Below are 22,496 nucleotides of genomic sequence, written 5' to 3' on the forward strand. Positions count from 1 at the left end.
GGCCAATATGCTGAAGTGGCCCTCGGTGAAATTGAGTTTGACACCCCTGCAATAAGGTGTTTCTTTATTATTTATTCTTCTTAGTCACCCATAATGCAGCCCTAACCGCTGCATGCACCCCGACAAAGGTGGTAGCAAAACATGCAGCTTACCGTGCGCTATTATTTTTAGTGGCATTCTGAGTTAAAATGAAGTCATAAATTGCGAAAAACGACAAAATCCCATACAAGTCAATTGAGGCTCCGCCGTCTCTATCTCTCCCACACACACTTGCAGCTGCAGGCATTAATTACCATGGTAACGGAGCCGAAACGGGGCCAAGACAGAGGCAGAGAGGAGAGCAGAAGCCTCTTACAACAGAGCTGCGAGAGCTTTCCCGCAATGCATTTTGGGAAACATGAATATTTCCTAAAACTATTCATATTTTGCTTACATAAATTTAATATTTCTTATAATTTTTCAGTGTGAAGGTCGAACATTTTCTAGAAAAAAAAACAAAAAAACAATTATCCACTGTCTTTATTTTGTTTTATTTCGGACCGTCAGTAAGAACCAAATGCGCGAAGCTTATAGTCGTCAGTCTCGGACTGATCAGGTGCATGAGGTTCAACCATCGCACTGTGTCATTGGTCAGCAGTCTCAGCTTGGTCTTTTAAGAAAAGCATATTGAATAATGACAATTGAATAAAAATAGTTGTGTAATTGTCGCTGTGGTGTCACTTCACTATTTCAATATAGGCACAATTTTTGCCACTTTTCCACCGGTTCTGCTCCGGCCGCTTTCGGAGCCTTACCACGGGCTATTTTTCGGGGTTGGCCCTGCTAGTCCAGCTGGGCCGGCCCTGGTTTGGTGGATGACGTAAGCTTCACTGATTGGCCCAAGGCGTGAACAGACGCAGCAGAGAAGAAAACGTTTCAAACTCAACACGGAAGTGATGGAAGATACAAACAAGCAGTGAACTTTAAAAGATGCTGGCTTTTCTTTGCTTTGGATTTCAATATTCAGCAGCAGCTCAATGGAGCGAATGAGTCATTTTTGTCATCACAGAATGGACCTTACCATAGGGGCCACGTTTCATTGGCTAATGCCCATTTCATATCACAGCGCAGCTACCACGTGCGTGACCGTCTCACAAACACAAGCTACACATGCTAATGTACATTGTGGACTAGCAGACCGGCAGAACGTTTTTGCGTCAGGACTCGAAAAAGAATGGTTCTCCAAGAATGGTCAGTGGGGTATCTGTACAGGCGATGTCAGGTATCCTGATCGTATTTGTGGAACTAAAATTCACAGATTTCCAAAATCTGAAACGGGATGCCTAGCTTGGATCAAAGCTTGGGCACGACCGCATTTGCAGCTCAACCGTCGGATCAATAAGAACAAAGGAGTGTGTGCTGGTGTAAGTATTATTACGTTAGCTGAACAGATCGATATGCAATGTGTACCGAATCTGACACACAAAGATTTTATTTTACCTGAAAATGCTTTTTACTAAACTGTAATCGTGTTAGCCACGTTAGCACCGAGTACAGTGCATCAGGCCTAGGCACACTCAAACATTTGCCAACAACAGAAATCACTGATTTCAAAAGTAACCCTCAAAACAATGAATGCCCGACTTACCCAGCCTTGCAAGAACAACAGGCATCAGTGATCTTGTCCACAGCTATATTTATGCTGAGGGTGTGAGGATCTGCCGTTTTCCTCATCAACCGGTAGCATTTCGCTGTGACGCGCACAATGTTGGAGGCATCGTGTGGCTCAAACACCTTGATTTCGTCCATAAAAGATGACATGAACTTGTTGGTTCCCCTGTCCATTGTCGTGGCTGATATTTTTTGAAAATCTGGCAGAAAGGCTACACTAATCGACTCAGAAATACTTTGTAGAGTCAGTTGAAATGAAAGACGCCATGTTTACACATAGAAACTAAGCTCCACGAGGCTTTGTTTGTGAGACATGCAGCCACGTGGGATTTTAGGGGGCGTTTATGTGAACCCTAACAAGTTTACAGAACTCAAAAATTATTTTGTAACAAATTACACAAAAATATTTTAGTGATGTTTTTAAATGTCTTAAGTTTACATAAAATAAAAATTACAGGTGCTGTTGCCTTCAATTATCTCAACATTGTCATAAATATTGATATTTCTCAACTTATGATTAGGGAATATTTCACTTAAAATTTTCAATATATTCAAGCATTACACCAAATGTTGGTGTAATGCTGGAAATACACCAACATTTTTCAATATTCCTCAATTTATAATCTGGGGGACATGCACTCATAGTGGCTGATCAGACCACTGCTAACATACAAGGGGATAATTTAACATACTAGAACTTAAACAAATACTGGTCAGCACAAGACTAAATCTTTAAATTAAATAAATATTATTAGAACTAAACTGGCAAAAAGAAGGAACATTGAAGAAATGGTCAAATTAAAGTAAAGAAAACCAAACTTCCCCTTTCCCTGACAAACAAATGGAATGATCTGCTGAGAAGGTTTGCCAATCATATAAGGACATCGATTAGCTGGAGCTCTTCTGAGTGACACACCAGCAGCAGCTCCAAAGGAAACTGGTAACTCAAAAGAATTTAATTTGTTACATTTAACAAAAATATAAAGAACTGACAGATAAAGTTAACTCAATAGTTAACTAAAGAGTCAGGCTAATGAAAATAATTTTAAAAATGAAAATCTAAACTATTCACTAATCAATATCTAAACTAATGTTAAGGAGAAACAAAAAAAACGATTACCATTCAGATCTCTGTGTGACAGTAGGGACAAGTGTCACATGTGCCCTAATCAGACACACATAGTGTGTGTTTTCCCCCAATATCTGGGGGAACGGGCTCTGATGGGGAAACACGAATCGACGTGCTTTCAAGTAGAACTTTTTTTTATTAAACAGATGCGCACTTAGTTTCAAAGAACCTATCACCAACTGGTACACCTTTTCAATGGCAGAAAGGCTACACTAATCGACTCAGTGTAGCCTGAGTGTAATGTGTAAACAGTAATTGTTTACACATTACTGTGTAAACAAAGATTGTAATTAGAATGTCTTCATGTAAATGTGTTAACAGAAATGGAACAAACATTCCATTTTCGTTGGATCATTGTCATGTAAACAGGGCCTAATAAGTTCTGAAAAGAAGGGAGGCCTTGTGCAGCATGTCACAGTAAATATTTATTTTTAGTGCAGACAACATAGTGCTCAAATAGCTTTTCCCTTTATTTTTAAAGATGTACATCTTGTACTTTTAAAAATTCATAACAGTTAAAAAAAACCAAAAGCAAATCCTTATGAAAATGGTTTCATGTTCAGATACAACCTGTCAGATGACTTCTGACCATTAGGAAGACATGTTGAAACACTGGGACTAAACGTTACATGTACAGTCATCAACATCATGTAACAGCTTGCTCACTGTGATTTAATGACTACAACTATGATGACATCACACTGGATCAGTGAAAATGTTTAACCTAAAATATTTCACAGTGTTATAACAGCATTACAGGTGGACGTGTGTGTAGGCATTAGCTATAAAAACTTGTAAGGATGACAAACTGCTTCAGAACAAAAAGTACGTGATTTTACTTTGTATGCAAGGTGCCACTGAACATTATGTTCTTTCAGAAGNAACAATGACCCCCAAGTCTGAAAAAAGTCAATAATAAACACATTCATTTTGAAAACCTTTTAGCTAAGTACAGCATAATGGCAGTACCGATACATCTTCTACACCCTGAAGCCTGTCTGTTACACAGTCTTACGTTAGCTGAACAGATCAATATGCAATGTGTACCGTATCTGACATACATTAAAGGTTTTATTTTACCTGAAAAGGCTTTTTACGAAACTGTAATCATGTTAGCCACGCTAGCACCGAGCATCAGGCCTAGGCACACTCAAACATTTGCCAACAACAGAAATCTCTGATTCCAAAAGTAACCATCAAAACCATGAATACCGACTTAACGCAGCCTTGCAAGAACAATCTTGTCCACAGCTATATTTATGCTGAGGGTGTGAGGATCTGCTGTTTTCCTCATCGACCGGTAGCATTTCGCTGTGACGCGCACAATGTTGGAGGCATCGTGTGGCTCAAACACCTTGATTTCATCCAAAAAAGATGACATGAACTTGTTGGTTCCCCTGTCCATTGTCGTGGCTGATATTTTTTTGAAAATCTGGCAGAAAGGCTACACTAATCGACTCAGAAATACTTTGTAGAGTCAGTTGAAACGAAAGACGCCATGTTTACACATAGAAACTAAGCTCCGCGAGGCTTTGTTTGTGAGACATGCAGCCACGTGGGATTTTAGGGGTCTTTTCTGGGCGGAGCTTGGTAAGGTCCATTGAATCCGGGAGCACAAGAGAATATAACAAGCCAGAATTTAATGATTTTATTCTCTTAACAATGTCTTCTCTTAACAATGTCTTTCTCCTACAACAATATGGAGTCATTAAATACACTGAAATAGTCCTGATGTCCATTATAATTGACATTCAGAAAAGGTCTGTTATTTCTAAACAGAAATTATTAAATTGTTTTCACTGGTCAAACTATTATTATTATTATTATTATTATTATTAACAAGAATATGAATAATTATCATGACAGAAATAACAAAACAAAAAAATATTTGACTCGTCTACACTCTTTCCATAAAATGTGGTTTCTGGCAGGTCAGCCATTTTGATTTAGGAAAAAAAAGGGACTTCCCGCTATGCAAACCTATCACATGACACATCCCTGGAAAGCCCACGATGTCCTCTAAAGAGTACTGTAGGGCTAGAAAGGGTAACGCAAAGTATGAACAAAAAATAAGCTTCAACAAAATATCCATTATAAAGGACATACTATGGGCCAGTTCTCAGGAGGCTACACCCAATAAGGCACATGTGTCAAACTCAAGGCCCGCGGGCCACATGTGGCCCGCCATGTCATTTTATGTGGCCCCCCCAGCATTTTATAGGCTGATGATTGACTTAAAATTGGTTTTGAGCACGAATTGATTACAAACTACATCTCCNATATGCAGGGCAGTGAACTCCAAGGACTTAAATTTAATAAATAATGTTTTGGTCAAATTCACTTTGACAGACAGGTTAATATTTTAATGCTTTAAATAATGCCAATTTCATACAGTCACTAGATTTCTTTTCTTGTAATTCTCAATAAAAAACATTTTATCAAATATTTCCGGCACTCGTCACATGTATGTTAACCTGAGGGAGCTACTGTAATACCACACAAATTTAAATCCATGAGAACAGAGCTCGTTAAATGACAGATTCACAGAAACACGCTTAACTTAATTATGCATAGAAAACATGCATTTTGAAGAGCTCTTTAAAGTGTTGCTGATGATATTCTAAAACCTGAGTAAAAGTTTGCATTATGCTACAAACTGCAGTTTCTCAATGAGAATGTGTTTTGTGTAGTTTGTCATCACAGTGAAAACTGGCACATCATTTTGGCACTATAAAAACATTGTGCTTATAGCACATTGCACTTTTTAAATATCTCACCAGGTGAGGCGTGATATAGTGCATACTAGTGCAATAATTGTCAAACTCAAAAGTCAGTTTGACTGAACTTGGTAGCATAAAGTATCACTGAGGAAAAAATATGTATAAACTTAATAAATACAACTTTATCAATAAATTTAAAAACAGCTGTTAGGTAGGGGTGGGCAATCCTGGTCCTCGAGGGCCGGTTTCCTGCATCTCTTAGACGTCTCCCTGGTTCAACAGACTTGAATCCAACAGCTGAATCACCTCCTCAGTGCAGTCAGGTTCTCCAGAGTCCTACTAACGACATCATGATTTGACTCTGGTGTGTTGAAGTTGAGACGCATCTAAAAGTTGCAGGACATCGGCCCTCCAGGCCTGGAGTTGCCCACCCCTGTGTTAGGATGTATCCAGAGTAATAAGCACATGTTACACAAACACACCACATCTGTGTCTAATAATTCATGCACCGTTGTACACATAAAACTCACACATAGTCTATCATATATTTCAATGTGTTGTATGTGAGTCATCATTAATTTTTTTAATAACTGTGTTAAAGTCAGATGAAATCCAAAATTAACAGATACAGACTTGAAATGTTTAAATGTCAGAATTTAAAGGTGTAAACTTTAGAGATGCTGGATCCTGAAAATCAAGATCAGTCGGTTCTTTCAAATCTCTTCAGAATCTGAAAGGGCATGCTCAAAAGCTGTCAAAATTTTTAATTAGCAATATTATGGGTTTAATATTGTGCGTATTGAAAGCTATTTATTTATCTATTTTTTTAAAGATTTAAAATACTAATTAATTTTTCATTTTAAGTTAGGCCCTCATTTTTTAAAGGGGCAATATTATGTACTTTCCTGCATAGTGTCATATTCCAGTTGAAACCATTCCCACTGGTGGAACTGAATACATATTGTAGACCGCCTCACTCAAACTCACCTTTTCAGATCTACTCACACCTTCTGGGACTGAGACCAGAGGGCTGTTTCACAAAAGTAGGATTACCAAATCCAGGATAAAATATAGAGCTATGCTTGACATAGCACCATCAGTTCATCCTGGCTTTATCTGTTTCACAAAGACCAAACCAGGCACAGGAGGTGCAGCTATGTTGGCCCAGACTTGAGTTATTCAGGTGAATACGCCTCCACAGATTTCTTCAGCAGACCATGAGATCAATCACAGATTCACTGATGCTATGGTTGCCAGTTAAATTGCATATGCCATGCATCACACCAAACAAAGATCAAACAAAGATCTTTTGATTGAGGATTATGAGGAATTGAAAGCACATCATACAAAAGGAAAATAAACCACTGCTAAAATAGCAAACAATAGCGGATCCATTGAATGCCTAATTAGCCTAAAATATACATTTCCAAGCCATTTTTAACTAAAAACCATCATAATCATACCTGTCATATGCTCAAATAAAAAACTTTAATCAAATCAATGAACAGTGGAAGTCAATCTGAGAGCGGATTCATTCATGTTACTTTTTTTGTTCCACTTCATATCAACTGATCCCAACTGATCAAGATTAAATATAAGAATATTTTGCAGTATGTGGAAGCTTAACGGGAATCAAAAGACAGAAGATAAATTGTAACGGAGCTTATAAAATGCAACTCATTATCAGACAGAGACAAAATGTATTGAACAGTTTTGTGAAGTAGCCCTCAGGACTTTTTGACGGCCACACCAAAACACTGACTTTGTTGTCCTTAAACCATTCTATAACTTCTTTGGTTGTAGCTTTTGTTTATTGCCCATTTAGAAGACAAATCTGTGCCCATGCTTTTACTTCCTGGCTGATTTCTTTAGATGTTGCCTCAGTATTTCTACATAATGTTCCCTCTTCATGATTGCATCTTTTCATGAAGAGCACCAGTTCCTTCCACAGCACAATAGCCCAAAACCATGATGCTGCCACCCCCACACTTCAAAGATAAAATGATACAGGCATCCCTCTTCTTCCTCCAAGTGTAACAACGGGCATTATGGCCAAACAGGTTCACTTTAGCTTCAGGACATGTGTCCAGAAATGAAGATTGTTGTCTTTGTGTGCATCTGCAAACAAATCTGACTTTTTATATTTCTTTTGAAGTAAAGAAATATATTAGAAATATATTGTTATATATTATATATTATGAAATATATTATTAATACTAACTTATTCTTTGCTGAGTGGCCAGTCAGAACAGGGCATGTTTCACTGGGGATAATGACAGCAGCATCTTTAGCTTTTATTCTGGGGTCTATCTGCACATTTATATATTTATCTCTGGGACACAGAACCCGTTATCTTCCTGTACAATGTGATGGTTGCACATTCCCAACATGTCTGTACACTTGTATAATTGTTTGAACAGATGAATGTGGAACTGAAGCACCTTTATAGTACAATCAAGTAGGGGTGGGCGACATGTACTAAGAATTTTATGACAATATTTTGTAGTACTACGATAATGATAAAAATAATAAAAACTATTCATCACTTCTGTTTTAGGTGATTGCATGGCACAACATTCATAACACCGCAAACATAAATGCTACTCTTGAAAAACATTCCTGTTTGAAATACATCTCGTAAAGAAGTGTGATTTGTATCACTGAACTGCATTTAGAGACTTAGTATAATCATTTTTAAATTTATTGATAGTTATTGATATTGTTGTGGAAAGACACGAGAAAATTTAAAAAAATAACATTTAGTCAATTTTTTTAACGTTTACTGAAATTTATGGTGACGATAAATCAAAATTCTTAAAATGGCAAAAAAAAATTACAATAAATGATTCGATGAATGGCCACCCCCACAATCAAGTAACTGTTACTTTCAGTTGTTATAAAAGTGCTGTATGTATGCAACATGACTTGAAATTTGAATTCATAACTTAGCTTCTTGAAATTGGGCCTCTGTCTCATTGAGAGACTCCTGCTCTTTCTGATACCCCGCCGTCATCACAACAATGGTTCTACATTATGCCATTAACAAACATTCTTAGGAGCGTAGGACTGAGACGTAGTTTATATAATAAGCTCAGCAGACTCGCAGTTCCACCTGGTGTTTACTAATTGTTGCTGCCGCTAGTCTGGAGGAGCTGAATGGGGGAGGCTAGGAGGAGAGGTGCTCAATGAGGTGGAAGCTCAGCTGGAGACTGCCGTTCCAAGGAGGAGCTTCATGGAAAAGGTGGTATTTGGCTAGACCAAGCATTTAGACACCACAGAATGGTTGCCACAGGAGATTCAAATATGTTTCAAATATACATGAAAGAATCAAAGCAGCACTCCAGGTTTGTTTTTGATAAGGGAATAATATAATAACAAGATATCCATCCATCCATTATCCAACACGCTTATTCCTAGTGGGGTCGCCAGAGGTGTTGGTGCCCATCTCCCACGGTCAACAGGCGAGAGGTGGGGTCACCCTGGACAGGTCACCAGTCCATGACAGGAATAACATGATACAAAGCTAAAAAGAGACAATTTTATATAATATATTGTCATGTATACAGAGCCAAAGGCAGGAAGAAGTAACATTTTTAAAATTCTTTTGCATTAGCACCCATGCCCAGGGAAAATATAGACACTGAGCAGTTTAGTGCACCTATACAGCACCTGCTATTCTGGTTGGGAGGGGTTTGATTATCTGTCTTTGAGACAATTGTATCTAAAAAGAGTTATTGGAAGCTTTTTCATGCATATGAAGTCAAGAGGCCAAGTCTATTAACATGTCTTTTCAAAAAAAAATCAAGGGCGGTTGGCTCTAGTCATATTTTGTACCTGGTCTGTGTTCCTATGCAACGTTTAAAATCAGTGAGTGCTGGTATTTAAATTTGTCTAGATACAAACATTTTAGATTAACATAAAACAATTTACAGAAACTAACATGAAACATCTAAGTGGAATTAATGTGGTTTAAACTCTTGACCCCTTTCTTTTCACTTACATTTCTAATTAAAGAACCACTGTGCCCCTGAGCATTCATGCAATATAGCTTGCAGATTTAAAGCATAATGTGGATTCACCTGTAGTTAAACTAAGTTGATAATCAAATATAACTAAAAAATATTTATTTCACAACTTAATTTAGTCCTAAATTATGTGAGGACTCGTTGAGGTTATTTTAGGGTACAGCATAAAGACCAAAACACATACAAATCATCTATAAAGACAGTTATTGGAAGGCTAAACTAACATCACATCTAAACTGTGGTTTCATTCTTCCAAGGGCCAGTCCGAATATTTCCTGTAGCATCTGAGCCAAACAGGCCATCTTCTTGCAAACTTCTGTTTCGACCAATGACTCCTCGGCGGCTAACTTTGGAATGCTGTCGAGGCAGAGTATTTCTTGGAAAGCCTCTCTGCTCTATGTCCAAAGAATGGATATCTGTGTCTTCATCTTCTGACTTTAATGTGCAGCTGTATGTTTTGGGGTCTTGCTCACATTGCACTGTAAATGAATCAAGTTTCTCACAGCAGGCTGCATTAGCAGAGGGAGTAGCTGAACCATACATGTGCCACTGACAAGAATGGACCCCTTGAGAAGGCAGAAGGAGACTGTGATAGGACGTTATGCTGTCATGCATGTTGTGAACATGGCCATGACAGGAAGTCACTGGGTCTTGTATACTCTGGCAGGAGGTTTGGCGTTGAAAGGTGTGGCAGGAAGCCATCTGCTTATCCAAGTGGGGACTAGGACAAAGAAGCTGATGATCTGGAAGTGGGCTGTTGGAAACTAACGGTGTTCCTTCTAGATGCTGTGCAGGCTGAGAGCTGTCCCTGTGGGAGCTGTGGACACTTCCGTCCATACTCAGTGAAGCCATATGTGAGCGGTAGTCTTGGAGGCATGGTCGTGGGCGGTTAAAGGAGCGTGACTTTGCTCTCTCAGTAAGGCATCTCTGTAGGGGAAGAGTTGGCCGAGGGAGCTCATCTGGAAGTGAATGAGGACGTGGTGAAAACTTTGGCTCAATGAGAGATGGGATAGGGGATGGTGGACTCATTACAGCCACACAACATGGACCTGTGTTACTTGGAGTTGGGCTTTGAGGAGGTGGTGTCATTTTGTCTGAAGAACCCTGTAAGAGGGATGAAAGCAGTGGCTGCTTGCCTAAACACGGAGAACTCAAGTGGCAGTGTGGTTGATGGAGTTGTTGTGTCTGATTCTGTCCATCAGTATTTACATTTTCTATCTTTGATTTAGATGGGCAACAAACCCACCAACGATTCCACACATCATCCCGTTTGGCACAATGCTGGATGAGAAGGAAGAGGCCCAGAGTGACACAAAAAGCCCCATAGAGGCAGCTGAAAATCATATCCAGGAAATGTCCCTGTGATACAGCCAATGCTCCTAAAGTCCAGGTTGCCAGGAACAGAAAGAGTGTGAAGATGGTGGCGCGTAGTTGGGATTTAAAAGAGTGTTCATTAGCCAGTATAGATGCACCAGTAGAAAATGGCAGACAGTCTCCAGCAGACACTGAAGCTCCACCACTGCCACTTTGACAATGATGGTTTGACTCACTGGACGACAACATCTGCTGATCCTCTCTTAGAAGGCGTAATTCATACTTTCTCTCTGGGTGGCGCTTCAGCTGGATGTAGGTAATCAACAAGTGCAAAGACATGACTATGACCAGAAGACCTACTGGTGCATAAAAGCCTCCCAGACTAGGTTCCCATGCCATCCAGCAGCTGAAAATGATAAACAGGGACTTAAAACTATTTGTTAACCTTGTAAAGATAAACTTATAAATGAATGAATGAAATTAATACATTGAATCTATACTTACTATAATGCTCCATCTCTGCTGCCATAGTTATCCATGCCAAAGACAGCCGTAATGACTACAACTATCAGAGGTACTCCATCGCTCACAAGATAAAATCTGACAAAAAAAAGTGAAAAAGTTATAAAATAAATGTGTTGATGCAGGGCAGTCAGCATACAGATCTGGTCTTTTTGCCACCTACCGGATGAAAATGCTTAGGAAGCTACTAAGGAAACACTTAGGAAACAATAATGATTGTTCCTCCTGATTCACAATAATGATACCACCGGCTTAACAATATTGTGAAATTTATTTACTCCTGTTTTAGATACAACTGAAACTAGTGCTGTATTAGAGGTCCTTTGTCAGTCGTAGAACTGAAAAAACAAACAACAAAAAAAAAACAGTTTATTGTAGCGCAACGCCCCCACCACCCCTTCTTGCTCTGCTTCCCCTTCTGAAGTAGAGAACCCTAACCCTACCATAACTACTGAGAGGAGCAGCTCTCCATCTAACAAGTAAATTGAGTTTCCCGAATCCATTGGGATTTACCCTGTCCAGAACTGAAGTAAACTCTGTTTAAGCTGGTGCAGAGAAAGACTCGCCTGGTTTCTGATGACCCCCGTCCAGATGCAACACCCGCCTTCCCCCTGTGCCAGAGTGAGCAGCCTACACCCAACTAGTTCCACAGAGCACACCTGTTAATGGTCACACTCTTTTATTACAACTTGCACTTGTTACTGAACCAGGTTGGTATTAGAGACTCGGGCGAGTCCCAAGGGTGTTGTTTTACATATAGTTTTGGGCTAAAAGCAACCTATCAAACATTTTCCACCTTTTCCTCTCCAGAATCAAACATCATAGCTATTTTACAACCATCAAAGAACTTTGAGGTAACTCATTAATTGAATGTCCACAACATCTCTGATGAGCTTTCGTCTCTGCTTCGATGGTGAGGTCACACAGGTCTTGGGTGCTGGCAGGAAGAGTACTGACTTAGAGCAGCAGGTCTCGGGTCTTAGGGTGACTTCCTCTTGTGCGTAGTGGTCTTCAGCTTCTTGTCTTGCGGCTCTGTAGCTCCTTTCTCCTCGTCTCACGATCTTTCTGGTCCATCGAGATGTAGACGAGCTGGTCTCAGGGAAGGAACGCACCATTTCTTCCCTCTTTGCCTTTGTTCTTTGCCTTTGTCTTTAACTTCATCTTTGCCTTGGTCTTTGTCTTTGGGGTCCGGACCCAGCTGATGAGAGAAGTGCAATTTGAAGCCATATGTTGCAGGGCGGATGGGTTGGTCCCCATGCGCAGAACAGTCTTCGGCTCTGTGGCCCCAGCTCTTCTTCAGCTGTGGAGTTCTTTGTCCATCTCGATCTTGGCTCAAAGCTGCCTGAAGGATCCAACCAAAGATTCCTCTTTTGCACCCATCTTATAAAGGGTTTATCCACCCTCTTGGTGCGTTTGCATTGGCTAGCTTTGTTGCTGTGCCTGTCTCATTGGCTGACTGCTTGGACAGATGATCTCATATCCATCACTGTCTTGGAGACATGATGTCTGTTCCATTGACTCCGAGTTGCTCAACAGTCCTCCTACATCTGTTGCCTGCCCAATCTTTTCTTTGGAAAGTTTAAGTTGTTCAATTTGTTACCACATAAGGCCTTGGTCCTCTCTGCTCTCTTGTTAGTTACTCTTTCCCCCTAACCTTTCTCCTACCATCGACCTCCAACACAACATCAGTGATCTTTAATTACAGTTACACATTTTACACCATTTCCAGTTCAATGTCAAATCACATGTATAACCTTTTAGTTTCTCTGATTTAGCATTCATTTATAATATTATAACCATAACTTATTAGTTATTCTTATTATAATCTTAATGTGAGTTATTACAGACGTTTTCTGAAAAGGAACCAAGAATAATCCATTATTCTAATTATTTGACACCAAAGCTACAGTTACTTGTTTTACTTGTATTTCCACAAATGTACATTTTCACTTACACTTACATATTCTTATAAGTAAACCAATATTAACTTAAGTATTTTACTTCGGGTCTTATTCAATAAAATGTTTAGACTTCATTCTTTAAAACTTTTATGCTTTGAAATAGGAATAGTTTAAACTATTTCTATGAATCTGCAAGCTGGAAACTTACTTCCTCTTCTTCCAGGAAGCCGACTGTTCCTGTTTCATGACACTCTTTCTGCCTAACTATTATTTCTTATGATTAGATAGAAAAAAGAAGTAGAATTAAAGCAAAGTTTCCAGGAGACAAAAACAACACACACAACCAGATTGATTTTATTGAAGTTTAAGTCTACTGTTGGGTCTTGACATTACTTGTGTGATTATTGTGTGCTTAACTTTAAAGGTAACTTTATGGATTGTTACTGTTAAACTAAAATCTCCAGCATGGGGAAGTGGGATGATCTCGGTTTTTCTTGACAAGTTAAAGTGCTGAGAAATTTATGTTCAAAATTTTTAAAATTACACCAAACTGAAAGTTGGACTAACTTGACAAAAATTAATGACTGTGATCCTATAAAGAAACATGTTGATTCACCACAAAAAGAGGCTTTTCTTATCTACCTTGAAATCCTCTCACATTTTCATACAGCAGTGAGGTTAGCTAGTTTGTGATTAAGTGTATAGAAACACAAAGGTTGAATATGAATCTGGTGAAAGATTCAGAGGCTTTAAGACAATAGTCCCCATCCTTTGAAACCCTCTCAAGAGTTGTCAGTTTTTTATTTGAAAATAAAACTCTACCTCAGGATGGTTGGCTTGGAACGTTTCTGGACTGGACCACTCCTGTCCTGGGCTTGAAGTGGCTCTTTGCACACATCTTTACAAATGTTTCTTGCAGTAAATGCCAGCCACATCATGGTGGACAATGAAGCATAATGGAGTACAATGCCGACCTATCACACCAAAGAAGGAAATACAGTTAAAAATTACATATTATAGTAATAATCTCATTCACAGGAAACATTGAGAAGTGACAATGCTTTTCTGGAAATGAAACTTAGAACTCTAGTCCAGCCTTGTTTGTCACATTTTCAGTTGATTAAAGTCATTTTAAGGATTGCCCAGACTGTAGATACAAACAAGGTTAGGTAAGTAGATATTTTCTTTTCGTAATTTTCTGACATGTCACTTTTACCACATAAATTCCCTTCACTTCTTCAAAGTGAAAAATGGTAAAGGAAAAGGAGCCCGGATCATCATGGATTTCTAATTCCCTTGACACTCTGATCAACTTAAAGGAATCAAGGAGGGTGCTGTACTATACATCTAATACTAACAATCTACGATTAGTATTAGGTTTGAAAACATTGCTTTTCTTAAAACTTAGTTGACGGTTAAAAATTTGACTTTTTCTTGTTCAAATGTATTTACAAATGATGGGTTCAAGCTGCTAAGCCATATACAGAAAGGGTCATAATTACTGCGCTCCACAAAAATATATAATTGTAAAATATTAGCTACACAAAAGAGCAGAAGATGGCAAACTTACAATCTGACAAACCAAAGGAAAGTGGATCTGATTGATGCCTCCAGCAAACACCCCAAATGTCAGGCCTGTGTGAAAGAGGAAATTGAGGAGGGTGTGCCAGCCCTTCCTACTGATGCGGATGACACTGGAAACAGTGAATAAAGAAAGTAAATATGTAGTTAGACTGCAGTCTACATACCTGTAGTCTACATCTGATTTAACAGCAGAGGTTTTTGGACCTGAGCGCAGTAATTTCAACATGCAATTTGGTTGAAGTGGTTGAATTGTAGCTGCATTTTATCTTGGGAATTTTAAGGCTTTGTCATCTGATTTTTACTATTACTAATTCTAAAGCTGCTGAATAAAATATGTATACAGCTGATAGCATATTCATCACACAAGAAAAAACAACAACAAATAGAAATTTAGAAAAACAAATAACGTATTTTACAAACTCACACAATACAAATCCAGATGATCAAATTAAGGAGGAACTAACTAATTTAAAACATCAATGGGGAAAAATTATCCATAAAAAAGTGTGTTATTCAACAACTAAAATATAACAACTTCCAATATAGTAATAAGGTTGGTCAATACTTAGCGAATCAGCTTAAGCATAAAAAAGAAAAATCCACCATATCAGCCATTTTAAATTCAGCAAGACCCTCAAGAAATTAATAATATTTTTACATCTTTTTATATTCAGTTATATACACCAGATAATATAGGCAGATTTATTTGACTCATGTATAATTTATGGTACTGAGAGCCTTACTATGAAATATTATTTTACTGATTGCAGGTTTTTCAGTTGTCCTTTTGACTGAAAAGCTGCTGTGTTGTGCCTGCAAGTATTTTGCATGTTTTATGCCTAAATTAGGTGAATCTATTGCCAGATCATTTTTTAATTTTGTCAGATCACATAGTAGCATTTATAGCTAAAGCAAAAAAATTAACAGTCAATTAACAGGTTATTGGCAATGATCTGCCTCATTGGTGATCGGTATCAAAAATGGCAGCAGAAAGCCTGATCGGAGCATCCCTACTTGAAACCCAATAAGGAACCAATGTACCCTTCAAGCTGCCATCCACTTTCTTTAAGTAACACAGATTTAAAAATGATCACTAAAGCACTTGCAGCAAGAGTAGAAAAAATTATCCCAACATTAATTCATCCAAATCCAAACTGGCTTTATCAAAAACAGAAACCTAATTGATAGTACCCGCAGATTATTTAACTTAATATCTCCCACCAAAATCAAGCAAAAACTGTGATAGTTTATTTGGATGTACAGAAAGATTTTGATAAAATCAAATGGAAATTCTTGCTCAAGGTATTGGAAAAATTTGGATTTGGAGAGTCGTTCATTGGGTGGATTTTTATCCACACTGTACACTGCACCAAGAGCTACTATAAGCACAAATGGAATTACATCATCTAGTTTTTGCTACATAGAGGAACCAGACAAGGATGCCCACTCTCACCCTCCGTTTGCTCTTTTCATTGAACTGCTGTAGCAATAAGGAAAAATAACAAAATTGAAGGAATCCGTGACTCAGCTATTGAACATAAAATAAGTCTATATGCTGATGATATCCTGTTATTTTTACAAGATGCACATTATTCTTTTTAAGAAACTTTTAATATAATTAGTTACATTTCTAAAATTTCAGACCACACCATAAACTGGGGAAAATCCATCTTTCCATTAACTGATGGAGCATGGGACTCTGCATCTCAAAATACTACATTATCTCTTACTCTGGGGAACATAAAATATCTAGGAATAAATATTTACCCAGACTGTCAGAATTATTTGCTCTTAACTATATCCCACTTCTTAAAAAGATTGAAGGTCACCCAATGCGCTGGACCAACCTTCCACTTTCACTCATTTGCCGTATATCCACAATAAAGATGAAGGTACTTCCACAACTTAATTATCTATTCTCTATCTCTCCCAATTACTCCTGCAGAAAACTGGTTTAAATCAAGTGACACTTGCATTTCTCAATCCTATTGGAAAAATAAAAAAACCTAGAATATCACTAAAAACTTTACATAAGAAAAAATGTCTTGGAGAATTAGAGGCACCCAACTTTCAGTATTACTATCTAGCAAATCAAATGCAATATTTAGTTAATTTGATTAAATTTGACAGTGAAAATAACTCCTGATTAACAACAAACAAAACCAATGTAAAATACATCAGTATCAGAATTACCTTTCTTTACACAATCAATTAAAAAACTGAATTACTTTCAAATGCCCCACAATAAAGTCTACTCTGACAGCCTGGTGGAAAGTTGCAAAAATCATCATTAAGTCCTTGTAAATATACTCCAAACTGGCACAATCTAGACTTTCAAGCATTTAATAAACCAATCTACTATTCATCATGGGCAGAAAAGGGAATCATTCACCTCCAACATATATTTCACAATAATCAAATTATGTCCTTTGGTGATTTAGTCCAGAGGTTTGGAGTTGGGAAAGAAGAGTTTCTCCACTATCAACAACTTAAACACATTAAATCCAAAACATCCTTAGTCAAGAATTTATTGGAAACACCAAAATTATTAGATTAATTAATGAGAATTGCTGATATGAGGTTATTTACAGATTGTGAATATGTGGATCGTAAGCTTTACAATTATAGAAAATATATGGAAATTTAAAAAAAAATTATTTACTACAAATGTAAGAACTAGTAACATTTTAGGGCTATTTGAAATTCAGAATATGAGTTGGTTTGGCAAAATGAACATTTTCTTTGGATGAAGGAAATGTTCATTTTCTACTGGATAGTAGATAGTCCAACATAATTTTATTTTAGGTGTTATGATGCAGTTAGTCAGTGTGAGGTGCAGCACTGTTCACAGCCTCGTCACCGTCTTATCACATTCAGCATGGCTGCAAACATAGATCTGGTGAATGCAACATGCTATGTATCATACTAGTGTTCAAAAACAAAAAGTTTCCCAACTCACCCTGAGAAACTTTCTGCCAGTATCTTTAGGTTTTCTTTCCCAGACTTAAGTCACTTAATCCTCTACAAAATCCTGCATGGTTAGAGTTGCCTTTGATTAGCCATTACTGGAACATTGCTCAACATAATTGATGTGTATTTGCTTAATGATTTTGATGATGGAATTTGATAAAATGTAATGTTTGCTGCTTGTTTCATATTTGATGTCTGTGTGATGTTTTTATGATGTAAAGCACTTTGAACTGCCTTATCGTTGAAATGTGTAATACAAATAAACTTGATCACTTCTCGTTCAGTTTACTGACTGGCCAGGACAAAATGCATCTTTGTAACCATTTACTCCTATTTATACCTTGCCCTTATAGTCATTTGTCCAATAGTTTTCAAAGCATCTGCACTCAGAATGCCCTAATTATGCACTTTTACAACTTTTACAATGCCCTAACCCAACTTTTACACCATTGACATAAGACAACCATCATGGATCACAGAAGTCGGACTTATGCTGGAAGTTTGAAGTGTACAGAGTGAAAAGGAATGGTGAGAGTACAGTCCCCCAAGGATCTCCTGTGTTGCTGACCACCTGGTTAGACACACAGTCCTTCAGTCTCACAAACTGTGGTCTGTTTGTGAGGTAGTCATAGATCCAGGCGATTGTTGAGGTCTCCATCTGTCTTCTGGAGTTTCTTGCAGAGCAGATCAGGCTGAATTGTGTTAAATGCAGTGGAGAAAACAAACAATCTTTTACAACTTGTTGCCTGTTTTGTCCAGATGACAGTGGGTTTATTGAAGCAGGTGTATGGTGGCATCAATCAATCAATCAATTAAATTTTATTCGCATAGCACATTTCATATCATACCATACCAACTTTATTTATAAAGCACTTTAAAACAACCACAGCTGATGCAAAGTGCTGTACATCAAAACACAACATAACAATAAAAAAATATAAAATAAAAACTTAGTTTAAAAACAAAAACATACAATTTAAAACTAGATCCCGCCAGAGTTGAAAGCCAAGTAAAATAGATGGGTTTTAAGACGAGCTTTAAAATCCCCAGCAGCAAGGCATTTCAAGGTGCTTTACATAATTAAAAAACAAAATAAAAACAGCATGTGACATTGAACAAACAGCAAGAAAGAGAGAGATTTTGGAAAAAAAAAAAGATAAAAAAAAAAGATAAAAACATACTTTTGTTACGGAATTTAAGCGCCTGTCGTCGCCGGACTCCGCCGTCTGTTTAACACGGGTATTATCCAGGCCCCGTCGCCTAACAGGACAAGGTCTCCAACCTTGCAGCACCAGGCTCCGTCCACCTGTCACGCAAATTTTTGCGCTAGGACTTCGCCGTCCTACGCGGATTTTTGTGCACTATTTTTACCTGATAGAGTCTAGAATTTACAGGTACTCAAACTCCACACACAACCATCACCAAGCCCAGAGCTATGGTCACCACCAAACCAAGCAAAACGTCAGTGACGCCACATCCGAAAAGGGATCCAACTGCCACACAGCACACATTACAACTAGTTGCATCTCCCAATCAGCTGGGTCAACATCCCCCAAACATAGTGATGGATGGGGCAGAAAACTAAAGAGTCTGCAAAACCACCCGGCCAACACTGGCAACCCCAGTTTGCCTGTCCACAAAATAACACATGCACTCTTACCAGCCAGGGATCTGCACCCAACCTGACCCAGGTGTCTTCTAAACTTTGCCAGTCTTTTGTTCCAATACCAATGACTTTAATTCCCTTCCTTGGATTTTTTAAGTATGTAAATTCATAGTAAGAAAAACATTTTAATGCAATACCCTTGAATGATCAAACAAAACACTTTCACTTCTGCTTGTATGGTGTGTGTATGAAATGTACACCTTTTTGATTGACCTCTTATGTGCCGTGTGAACTTTGTAAAAAAAATGTTTTGTTTTATGCAGAGGGAGAGGTCACAGTTCCAGGTTTGAATGCATGCAGCTTGGCAGAAACTCCCAGTAATCCTCTTCCCCTCCTGACCTGTCAAGATCTTCTTCACTCTCTCCCCATTTTTTATATACTTACAATATTGGAATATTTTGTCATGATATGCTGAACATGTCAGCTGATTATCTGCTCCTTTGTCAGTCTAATAAATAAATTTTATGAAAACATTTTTGTCCCTGTTTATTCTGTAATATATGAGTTTATATGCTGATGTTAAGGGTATTAAATTGTATTATAGATAAATCATCCAATTAAAAAGCACCAATTCTGGCTAGGTGCAAGATGGTAAAAATTAAATATGAAATAATCATTTTAATTTTTCTTGCTTTTGAATGCAGAGAAAATGAATAATGGAAAGAATCAACTTGTGAGAATTTGAGTTTTCTGTGTTTTTATTTTGGTTTCTGTGTAAGTTGAGTCTGTTTTGTCCCAGCTACCCCTTGATAGATCCCAGCTTTGTCTCATTCCCCTGATTACCCTCTGTGTATTTAATCCCACCTGTGTCTCTTGTTCCTTGTTGGGTCCTTGTTTAGTCTGTCGTCTATTCTGCCTGTAGTCGTGTATATTTTACCAGTTGTTAGTATCTGAGCTCACCTGTGCTGCCTGGATTATTGTTTGTTCATCATTAAACCATCATTTACTCTCCATACCTGGGTCCACTGCGTCCACCTCACCACTACAATTCATGACACAACTCAAAAGTTGTTCATAATGTTTAATCAGTTGAGACTAATAATGTATAAGCAAATCTCATGAAAGGAGCAAAGGTTTTTATTTTTAGTTTTTAACTGGCAACAGAAGTGTGAAAAAATATTATGAGGTGGTAAATCATCATTTAATTAAGTTTTTTATATATATAATCTATAGCATTAGCCCATTATTTCAAACATATCCTACCATCAAATTCAGGAAACAGCGACATTTTTATTTTATACTTTGGATAATCATGGAAACTTTTCTGTATGCTTATACATGACAGAATAGATTATAATTGGTAGGCTAGTGCTATTCAGAAAGAAACTTACTAAAAAAACAAAACTACAGGGTTTGAATGATGGCCAAAATATCCTAGTAACGATTAGCGTCTCACATTGCAGTGTTTAGCTAGAGCAGATTAAAGACACTCAAGGTTGTGAAGAATTGGGTGGACTCGCCCTTTAGTCATTTACCAAATTGGAAGCTACAATCAGAAGCCAACTTTAGCTATATATACGAAACAAAGTCAGAGTAAAAAGCTTTCTGTGTGAAGGTATTGTGGTAAAATAATTGTTTACTGCTTTGGATAAGTGTACACAAATGGGTTTCTACACAATGCGATATGATTTGTTCTTTGTTCAACTCCTCCTAGTGGTCTGGAGCACTCCCATTTGGTGGAGAGAGTTTGCTGTTTTTGCTATTTGTAGAATTTCACCCTCTTGCTCCTTTTCCCTGTGAATACAGCATTTTTTGATTGCATTTTTTGTTTGTTTGTTTGGTTGTAGTGCCTTTCTGTTGCATTTTTGTTTTTAACATGTTAGAGGTTTGTTTCGCAGGTTGCTGCACGTTTGTCAGCCACTGTAATAATTAGTTCCTTTGTCATCTTAACTCCCTCTTCTGTAGATCTACCTTCTGGACTCATTATTGTTCACTGGTTGCTTCCATTGACTCAGTTTTTCTTTTTTTTTTTCAAAAATATTTTAATTGGAATTTTAGCACTTTAGACAAACAGTTTGAACTTTCTACAAAGTATGACAGCAGTATTAGTAGAACTGTTCAGATCAAAATAAAATACAAACAAATCAACAAAACGCCTCTCATAATCCTTGGTTCTAATACAACCCATCACATATTCCACATATTATCTTTATATTGAGATATTAAATTCAAAAGTGTATGTCCTCTAATAGAATTGTCTTTGGGAACTGCAGTTAACATGTTCTCCATCCTCTGGGATGCTCAGATCCTTTACATACATAATGAAGAGAGATGAACACAAGCAGATCCTGTTTGCCCTTTAATACATATATAATCGATTCCAGAGGGAGGACAGATAACATCTGCCGCAACCATTGGTTTACAGTCGATCCAAGAATCTTTTCCAGAACAATGATATACATCTTTTCAAATTGAGCAAACTTAAGTTTATAAATGTTCGTCCATTTTTAGTATAATTGTTTTTCAGGGTACAGTCCAAACACAAACAGCTTTGGATCCAAAATTATTTGTTTGGAAATTATTTTCCCAATTACATCTTTTACCTCTTTCCAAAACAGTATAATTTTCCTACAATACCACATACAGTGAACCAGAGTTCCTCTGTCCTCTGTACATTTTGGACATACATCAGGTATCCCCCTGCTATACCTATTGGGGTTCACTGGTGTCATGTAAACCCGCATTAACCATTTGAAATGGATCATTTAAGAGCTGTGCTGATAGAGCTAGTATTGGAAAATGTGCATGCTGTTTGCCAATCTTCATCAGATAACTCTAGCAGTAAATCTTCCTTCCAAGCCTTAAGTCTATCATGAGATCCTTCAGATAAATGTAACAAAATTCTGATATACCTTTCTTCAAACTGTCCTTTAACATTTTTTCTAAAGTTGACTTGGCAGGTTTTGTCAGCTCATTATTTTAACTTGTTCTTATGAAGTCTCTGAATTGAAGATATAAGCAGTGTTTCTTATCTAGGTGGAATTTATGTTGCAGATCCTGAAAGCACATTAGTAT

The 22,496-nt window shown here is 37.7% G+C and overlaps 1 protein-coding gene and 1 long non-coding RNA gene across 4 annotated transcripts in view; one reads left to right on the forward strand and one right to left on the reverse strand.

The window, feature by feature from the left end:
- Window positions 1–5,064: 5,064 nt before the first annotated feature.
- On the forward strand, window positions 5,065–6,868 carry LOC107833429 (uncharacterized). Its single transcript, XR_001659174.1, has 2 exons — window positions 5,065–5,710; window positions 5,942–6,868. It is a non-coding gene; the product is annotated as an uncharacterized LOC107833429 (long non-coding RNA).
- An 849-nt stretch (window positions 6,869–7,717) lies between these two features.
- The window catches only part of adgra1a (adhesion G protein-coupled receptor A1a), a 38,517-nt gene continuing 23,738 nt past the window's right edge, over window positions 7,718–22,496 (reverse strand). For 2 of the 3 annotated variants that reach the window (XM_016662638.1, XM_016662639.1), the window contains exons 4-7: window positions 14,832–14,955; window positions 14,084–14,235; window positions 11,343–11,438; window positions 7,718–11,244 (exon numbers count right to left, since the gene is read on the reverse strand). In XM_016662638.1, coding sequence (XP_016518124.1) covers window positions 9,756–11,244; window positions 11,343–11,438; window positions 14,084–14,235; window positions 14,832–14,955 — 1,861 coding nt within the window. In that variant the 3' untranslated portion in view covers window positions 7,718–9,755. Of the gene's footprint in view, window positions 11,245–11,342; window positions 11,875–11,941; window positions 11,965–14,083; window positions 14,236–14,831; window positions 14,956–22,496 lie in introns of those variants that run through there. The other variant, XM_016662640.1, reaches the window with a different exon arrangement.

This window comes from Poecilia formosa, unplaced genomic scaffold (genome assembly GCF_000485575.1).
Source record: "Poecilia formosa unplaced genomic scaffold, Poecilia_formosa-5.1.2 Scaffold382, whole genome shotgun sequence".
Lineage (NCBI taxonomy): Eukaryota > Metazoa > Chordata > Actinopteri > Cyprinodontiformes > Poeciliidae > Poecilia > Poecilia formosa.